At 35.6% G+C, this 9535-nt stretch overlaps 1 protein-coding gene across 1 annotated transcript in view; it reads left to right on the top strand.

The window, feature by feature from the left end:
- LOC107739102 (talin-2) overlaps window positions 1–9535 on the top strand; it is a 158796-nt gene that overhangs the window by 76447 nt on the left and 72814 nt on the right. The window contains exons 7-9 of the mRNA XM_016551100.1: window positions 6590–6717; window positions 6965–7028; window positions 7858–7962. Of these exons, the coding sequence (XP_016406586.1) occupies window positions 6590–6717; window positions 6965–7028; window positions 7858–7962 (297 nt within the window). The remainder of the gene's footprint in view (window positions 1–6589; window positions 6718–6964; window positions 7029–7857; window positions 7963–9535) is intronic.

Here is a 9535-nt window from a genome sequence, read left to right as displayed (position 1 = left end):
TGCAACAAATGCCTAATTTGTAATGGGTTTTATTGGTTTTGTCTTGTCCTGCTGGGAGACCGCAAAAAAGCTTTGTAAAAATCCACCAAATACACCAAATACACAAAATAATGTTCTTTTTAGCAGTATCATATGACCCCTTTAACAAATAGAATCATCATAATTAGAATCACTCTAAAAAACGATTCAGGGGACCTGTTACCACAACTTAAATAAATGCGTGGTTGCAAGTTAAAAATTCTAATTTAATAATTTAATTAAACCTTTTAAGTTGCAAACATTATTTTGTTGAGTTCAGTTGACAATAGTGTTGATCATTACATTAACTTAATATTGTGCTTAATTTAAACACAAGTTTCTGTGTTAATTGAATTAAAAAAAAAAAGTAAGTTGTTTGTAACTCAATAGAATTTTCTTGTTAACTTTGGAAATTGGGTAGTGGATTTCTAGTTCCCATCATGCTTTGCATAGGACTGGATAAGGAGGATAAATGTTGAAATCAAATGATATTTTATGTGTTTTTTAGTGAAGGGAAAGACCTATTAGTGCATTGCTACCTTGACAATGCAGCATGTTCATTATCATAATAAAATACAGTCAGTCAAACATATGGGGGGGGAAAAAATGTAGTAAAAAAAATGTAGTAAAATCGGTTTATTTTTAATTCTTGTTCTTTTCTAAATACTGTTAATTGAAAGGATTTGTTGTGGAGTGAGGGGAACTAAAATAGCCTAGCTATGTTTACAGTGTTTATTATAATGTTTGTAAACATTTCGCGTCGGCATTAGGCCTATTTCTGAATAAAATAATAAAACGCGACTTATGTTTTTTCCCCCTAAAAAACTATTTTTTTTTAATACTCGTAGCATATTTTAACCATGCAGCAAACCTTTTTAAAAATTTTGTTAAATTACTGAAAAAATAAATAATTAAATGACTTTTTAAACCGTTTAACTGATTGTATTAATCGGTCAAAATTCTTACGGTCGGTTAACCGGTTAAACGGTTAAAATGAACATCCCTAATTTAAAAGAGTCATTGTTATGTTGATGTTTTTGTGGTTATCATTGTGCTGAAGAGTAGACAAGTTACATTTAGCATGTGCTATGATAGCTGTGGATTTGAACTGAAAAAAGATCATATAAATTGGTTCCAGGCTGACAAATCCATTAGTTGGAGCAACTTAATTTTTTTGAGTCATCAACTTAAAAATATGTTTATCTTACAAATGAAGTTCTTCTAACTCAATGTAGTTTCTTGGTTGAACATAATTTCATTAGAAGTTGTCACAAAATTGATGCAAACTGTTGCGTTAATTTTTTTTTGTTGAGCTAACACATTATGTTTATAGAATAGAATAGAATGATCACTTGCGTGGGCAGGGCTTGCAGGGAAGGGTTCTCATTGGCTAATGAGTTTTAGAGTGACAGATTCTTGACCTGGAAGTACTTCACCCTGATGCCCTGCATAATTATTGATAATTATGTTTTCAGCTATTTCAACAATTATCATTTTCCTCGATTTGTTGTCATTCTCTTTTACTGACAATTCTGTCTGTCCTCTATCTGTCTGTTTGACTGGTTAAACTGTATTGCACCAGTTTGCCAAAACCTCTTTGTCGCCACCTGCACTAACTATTAATTAATTTCTCAGAGCCACTATCGCACAGACATTTAGGTGTTTAGATGTTGTCATTTTAGTTTTATGAAAGCAGTGAAATAGTGACATAGCTCTTATGAATGAATTATTGGTCAGCCCTGAAGGCAATGTGCATTATCTTCACAGCTGCTGATTTGTCGATTGCCTTTTCCTCAGCCGTAGGCAGTATGGATTACTTTTCCCGCACATCTCTTCCTAATTAGGCACTTTTTAGAGTATTGCGTAGTTTTTCGGATCGCAATGAATGTGAAATGCCAGAAAGCACAGAGAATCAAAATCATAAGTGTCTGTGTAGGAATTTGTACCAATGAGGTGTGATTGGGGGCGGAGCTAAACAGCATGATGCAACAAATTTTGATGGTTAGTTTAACACGATAAAAATAATTAGCCCTATTATTGAAGCACCAGTTTGTTTGTTTTTTGTTTTGGTTTTTCATTTCTATGCTAGGTTTTTTTTAACCACTTGTTAAAATAAAATGTGTATAAGCACAGGTGATAAATATTTTTTTTATTTATCTATAAAATAAAAGGAAACTATGGGATTTGTTGTTTGATATTTTATTGCATCATGCATAGTTTACATGTTTTTACACTGTTCTGTTTAGGCACTTTTTGGGTATTTCATAGTTTTTTCAGATTACAATGGATGTGGGAATAAATGATCACAACATATTTGATGTTTGGTATGTATCTATGTGGTAACTTGGACCAATGAGGTTTAATTGTGGGCGGAGCTAACCAGCATGATGCAATGAAAATAATAGCACTGAGAAAAATAACACGTTCATTTAGATGGTTAGTTTAGCACAGTAAAAATAATTATCACAATTAATGAAGCACCTTTTTTTCACTTCCTGAAGCTATGCTAATGTCTGTTCATGACTTCTTGTAGCTAGCATTAAAACACAGAAAATAAAATTAAAGACACTATTGAAATTATCGCTTGAAATTTTATAACATCGTACTTTTGTACTTCGTCCTAATAAGGCACTTTTCGAGTATGGCATAGTTTGTTTGTTTTTTTTGTTTTGTTTTTTTTCAGATCACGAACATGAAAAAATAACATTTTTATGCATCTATGTGGAAATTTAGGCCAATGAGATTTGATCGTGTGCCGGGCTAACCAGCATGACTCCACGAAAATAATAGGGCTGGGATAAATAATGTTTATTTTGATGGTTAGTTTAATGCGCTAAAAATAATTATAATTAAATATAATTTTATCAAGGAAACAAGAATGTTTATCATGTGACATTTTACTCCATCATGCTAAGTTTGCACATGATCTTACATGTGATTTTGTTGCAAATTCACATTGTATTTCACAGTGTCAAAAAGTCCCAGTGTATTTCGTTCTCTCTCTAGTTTGAGTCATAAGGACTAGTGTCACAAAACGGTCAGCGGGTTTTCATGACATGCATGCATGTCTATGTAAATGTGTGTGTGTGAGTAGTGCAGTGTGAATGCGTGTGTCCTCTCAAGGAGCTCTGCACTAGCGCGTAGTTTCCCTTGAGGCCGTGAGCTATTGTAGCAGACGGAGCTCTCTGACCAGGCCTCTGGAGCACACAGCTCGCTGCAGATGCATTAGTGCCTGCCTGAGGATTTCAGAGCAACTTCCCACTGACAAACACGCACATACTCTGTCACCTGCACTTAATAACTTGATGATGGGTAAGCACTTTTTTGCCAATATAAGGTCAGTGTATATTCAAATGGAGAACATGGAAAAGAAATGGCTGTATCCTTGTTATTAAATGTGTGTTTACAATATGTCAAGTTTCCACATACTGTACACTTAAAAAATACACAAAATACTGTGGCAATATCATAGTACCGTGGCACTTTTATATGTTTCGTGGTATTATGATTATAGTATGCTTACAGTACGCAACCAAAAATCATGGTATTAGTATGGTAACCTACATACTACACTGTATTACCATGCATGGTGTTTTTAACCTTGGTACATGTCCAAAAAAATATGGTAATACCATGTTCAAAAACATTATACAAATATGGTACCATATTCGTTTTCCATAGTATAGTATGTACATGGTACTACATGGTATTTTTAAAGAAAACCATGGTATTACCATTGTACTTTGTTAAAAAAAAAAAACATAGTATTATCATTATATTTGTCTTAAAAACATAATAATACCATGGCACCATTATATATACTAAAGTACCATGATTATTGTATTTGTATACCATGCCTGCTGGTGGGAAAAAAGCAGCACTGATAGCACACGTACATCACGGAGACGTCTATTTGGCGTCTGCATTTACATCTGCAAGACATATTTTTTAGAGTGTTGGCTCATCAGCAATATGTCTATAGGACGTTTCCTATCAGATGTCTGTAAGATGTTTAGAAGATGTCTGTAAGATGTTTATGATTTAGAATGAATGTAAAACTGACGTCTTAAAGACGTCTATCAGATGTTTGTACACAGCAGATGCTTTCCAGATGAAGCAATATTTAACAGACATCTTGCAGACGTGCGTGTGCTATCTGGCAGCTAAGACCAGCTTAAGCCGGTTGGCTGGTTTTAGCTGTTCTTCCAGCCTGGTCATAACTGAATTAGCATGCTGGTTTTAGAGGGTTTTGACCTCTTCTTTAGCTGGTCAGGCTTGGAGACCAGCTATATACACCATAGTACTATGATTGCTATATTCATTTACCATGTACTTAAAATAATTACCATACCATTACCAATTACCATAATGTCCAAAAACATAGTCTACTACAGAGTTCCATTGTATTATCCTGAAACATTCAAAACATGGTAATACTGTGGTACTTTATCATATTCTTGCAACGTGGTTCTTCCATGGTACCACGTCAAGAAACATGGTATTACCATGGTACACAGTCCCAAACAAAAAACAAGAATACCATGGTATTTGTCCAAAAATGGTATTACCATGATGCTACTATTACCAAATTCATGTACAAGGTATTTACATGTTACTCTAAGGTATTTTAAACAATACCATGGAACTGTATTTTGTATGTGATGGATACAGTGAGGTTTTTGTATGTTCATGCTGGTGAAAAAATGCACTTGAGTCACCACACATGCACACATAGACTAACACTTCTCCTCCCTTTCCTCAGTCTCCCTCTGTCTCTCTCTTCCTCTGTAGTAAACACACACGCCCGCGTGAAATTCTCTGACTCGGTGCCACACACACCCACATACTTTGAGAAACAGAAGAGCGCAGCTCACACACACAGACTGTTGCACATGTATGCTCTCAGGAGTGTTTGGCAGGCTGAAGGGGATTTCTCTGCTCCGCGCTGGGGGCGTGATCGCGTCATATCTCAGTTTGTCATGATGTGTTCCCATAAACCCTCACTGACTGTATCTGCTACTGTTACCATGTTGATGTCATCTGGGAGCGATGCGAGATGATTGGTGGATGTCCTGAGGGCGGACTTGTTTATGATGATGTAAAACTTCCATGACCTCACAATCTTGGCCAAGTATACACTCTCACAAACAAGTGTGTGTACGTTTTTCACTTTTAATTACTTCATCCAGATTGAAAACTCACAGACTTGGCTCTGCAAATAGGCGCCACTTGCTTTGTAGATGCTCACTTGGTGGCGGCGAGGATGACACTAAAACGTTTCTGTAAGACTCGCCCTTTCAGCTTTTAAACTGAGCTATACTCAGGTGTATATCAGGAGACGCTTGAACAGATGGACTGTCAGCCTCCATAGCGGCCTCAGGCCGTCTGTAATATTAGACTGCACTCAGTTTTATTGAAACATCTTAAAGGGATAGTTCCCCTAAAAAAAATAGTTCTGTCAGTGTTTATTTGCCCTCATTTTGTTTCAATCCCATATGCTCTTATTTTATTCTTTGGAGCTCAAAAGGAGAATTTTTAAAGAATAATCTCGAAGCGCTTTTCCATATAACAGGGATTCCTGAACGTTTTTTTTTGGCAGCCGAACCTCTTTGACTTAAAATGTTTTCTTGAAGTACCCCCTGTGATTTTTAAGTTCATATTTCAATTAATGACACATTCACATGTTTCAGGGTTCTCTGATGTTGGTCACCTAACATAAAATGTTTCATTTTTTTTTTGTAAGTCTGTTATTTGATTCTTTTTTTTTTTGTTGTTGTTGTTATTTATTTATTGTAATTTTAAATATTTTGATTTAATGTTTAGCTTTTTGATTAAACCAAAAAACTGTTTGGGAAACAGTTTTCAATAACAAATTTTTTTTTTTTGGTTTGGTTTGGTTTAGATTGGTTTCGTTTTGAACTTGACCGATATAGTTACTATGAACTTTTATAGTAAAAAAAAAAAAAATGTTTGAAGCTTCTTTAAAATTTCTCCTTTTGTGTTCCACTGGGGGAAAAAAAAAACAAGCATACAGTTTTGGAATGACATTAGAGTGAGTAAATGATGACCGAATTTGTATTTTTAAGTGGATTACTCCTTTTTATCTCTTGGGAATTTGTATCTGTACTGGAAGAGAGAAACTAATGTTGAGATTGTGTCAGTACAATCCAAGCCAGTCCATTAAAGCATGCCTGCAGGAATGACCATGATCACGTGTTACAAATTGCATGCTACGGCTTAAAAAAACAAGATGTCAAGATGAGAAGTCTTCCTCAACTCGCAAAATCATTTTATCTCACAGCTACATGTCGCTAAAGCTGCTTATTTGTGTTTCTCCGATGTACGATCTCCGAACTACACACAATATTTTGACATCTCCGCACAGTGATTCTCTTAATCTGTGTTAATATACAGATCTATATATTTTTTAAAGATGTTGACGGCCCTTCAAATGTTTTTGTCTGCTTTGTTGTCCTAACAACTGCTTTAGCGCATGCTCCGCATACTTTCTGTAACATCTTTATTAGCACCCTTATTACATTCTGTAACATCTGCTCTGTCTCTGTTTCAGGCCAGGGATGACATTCTGAACGGATCCCACCCCGTGTCCTTTGATAAGGCCTGCGAGTTCTCTGGAATTCAGGCACAGATCCAATTTGGTCCCCACGTGGAGCAAAAACACAAGCCAGGATTTTTAGAGTAAGACCACATGCCTTGCCTCAACACTGTCACTATAACAAACAGGCTCTCTCAGTTGTTATCTGATTACATTTTAGACTAGACAATTATTTGCAAGAATTCTGTGCTGTCTGTAAACCTTAAGAGTCGGTGTGGGCGTACGTTATGAAGATGTAATTCCCGCCAGGATGACCTCATGTGCTTTGTTCTGCTTTGAGGGAAAAATGTTTGTGTAGTATGAGCGTAAACATGTGAAATGTATTTGCAGCCTGAAGGAGTTCCTACCAAAAGAATACATCAAACAGAGGGGGGCGGAGAAGAGAATTTTTCAGGTACATGACCCTCTGTGGGCTTTACTCAATCCGTTATTCTAGGAAAACATGCTATTAGGCACTGTCCATGACTAACATACAAAAAACAGCCTGAAATCATTAAAAATGAAGGCTTTTTACATTTTTCAACACATGGTCAGTAAAAGGAATGGCATAACCTACGAGTAAATGTGGATTGCAGGAGGTCAAGCTAAATATTAGATGAGCAGTTTTATTTTCGGTTTGGAATTGTAATATTTGGAATATGTCTAAGTACAGCCTAAATGCAGTTTTATACTCTGATTTGTGTTTAAAAAATAAAAGACATTTGTTTGATTTCTTTCTTTTTTTCTTACAATAACTTTGGTAACAGGGTTGAATGGTTGAGTTGAAATCACAGTAAACACAACAACGGTTGTAAAAACTGGGAAAATGGAATAAAGGATTTATTTACTGGTCTTCCCACCCTGCTGTAGAAAGGAAAAAAATCATCAGTTATAATGTAAAATATGGGATACAGCTAAATAGTTAGCTTTTGGCTAAAAAAAACACTCAAACATTTGATGCATTTAAAACTTGCTACTTTCTATGCTAGATTTTAACATATATTGGTTCTAACAATTTATTCAGCTTCAGAAAGGATTACTGTTTTCTGGATCTGTTTATTTTGCTTAGAAGGCCCACCTAGGCAAAACATTCACTTATAATGATGAAAACAGATGCTTATGTATATCTTTCCATTGTGAATTAAAACCTGAACGCAAAGAGACACAGTTGACTTGAAACAAAAGGTTGTTGGTTCAAATCCCACAATGGCAGAGAAGTGTTCATATCTTAATCTCCTCGCCAGGATCACAAAAGCTGCGGCGAGATGATGGAGATAGAGGCAAAAGTGAAGTATGTGAAGCTTGCCAGGTCCCTACGCACATACGGAGTGTCGTTTTTCCTGGTGAAGGTGAGTATTTTACAGTTCAAATTTTACAGTTCTAAATTCTGAAGTTTTACAAATGGTCACAAACGGTTGCGCATGTAGCCAGCTAATATCACACAACAGAAAAATGTTATTAGGAATTATTGCCCTTGTATTATCTTGTGCCGACCAATCTTTTTTCTCTTATCACCTTCAATTCAGACTGCAAGCTCACAAATCGAGTAAAATATCATTTCTTTTGCTGTAGCGCAGCACTGCCACTACATAGTCGTGCAGGAAACATTGCACCGTACAGTAAACCAGCAAAACGAGTGTTTGGAAAGATTAAATATTTCATACTATCAGCAGTCTCAGAAAATACAGGCGCCGACAGATTCAAAATAATGTGCAAAAGACTGTCTATGGGTGTTTCTTCAACTACAAGCACTTTATTTCTTAAGGATTTATATTTTTAAAACTAACAGTTTAAACTTATTTTTATTTATTTTTTTGATGAAAGTCACATTAAATCTGTAAAATTGTATTGAAAATTTTAATCATGTTTTCATTATTTATTTTTGCATAGATTTAATTGTATTCTAGAACAAGACTTTTAATATTAAAATTATTATTATTATAAATTTTTAGAGATGCACCGAATATTCGGCAACCGAAATTATTCGGCCGAAAATAGCAAAAAAAAAGCTCTTTCGACCGAATAAGCCAAAAGACTGAATAAATTGTTCCGAACAATGACGTGACACGATCAAATAGAGGCGCGCGCTAATGCAGCAAACATAACAGCAGTGTGGAAACATTTAAAGCTGTCCGAGAAAGATGCAAAAATCATTACAAGCACCGACAGTGAGAGACTGTTTAGTACTGCATCGCACGTCTTTGATGAGAAGAGGAAGGGTGGTTGTTGCTGGTTACTGTATGATGACTGAAATCGCGAAATGCCCTTAAACAATTAAATAAACTGCAGAACGTTGTGTTTTCTAATACACGCAGGAATTGCATGTGTTCAAACAGCGTTGCACAAGCTCGCGGCGGTAGGGTTCAAAGTCCAAAGCGCGAGGAAAGTTACTCGTCAGCTGCTCAGTAACATTTTTATGAATTTTTATAAGGCATGTGACAATACGATACGTGCAACAAACGTCTTCCCAAATTCATAATGAGAATCATTTGTCAACAAAAATAAGCACTACATAGTGTTCAGACTAGGATCTATAATATTTTCTAATGTTTTAAAAGAAGTATCTTCTGCTCAGCAAGGCTGCATTTATTTGTAAGGCAAAAATATATGCCTGATTCAAGAAGGGGGTCTAAACATGGCCAAAAAAAAATTATTTTACTAACTTATTAATTTTAAAGGGGTCCTATTATGCTCTTTTACAAAGTCTTGATTTTGTTTTGGGGGTGTACTAGAACATGCTCTCATGCTTGGTGGTTCGAAAAACGCATTATTTTTCAGATAATTTATATTATTAAAATACCTTTCTCCCCAGAATGGCACAAAAGGTTTGATTAGTTCCGGCTTTGATGAAGGTCCGCCTTCCCGAAAAACAAAATGTGATGTGATTGGTTAGCTGTCCCAGTGCATTGTGATTGGCGAACA

The sequence above is a fragment of the Sinocyclocheilus rhinocerous genome, unplaced genomic scaffold (assembly GCF_001515625.1).
Source record: "Sinocyclocheilus rhinocerous isolate Xijiao unplaced genomic scaffold, SAMN03320098_v1.1 scaffold675, whole genome shotgun sequence".
NCBI classification, from domain to species: Eukaryota; Metazoa; Chordata; class Actinopteri; order Cypriniformes; family Cyprinidae; genus Sinocyclocheilus; species Sinocyclocheilus rhinocerous.
Note: the sequence above shows the minus strand (reverse complement) of the source record. Positions and strands in the feature narration are given on the sequence as shown.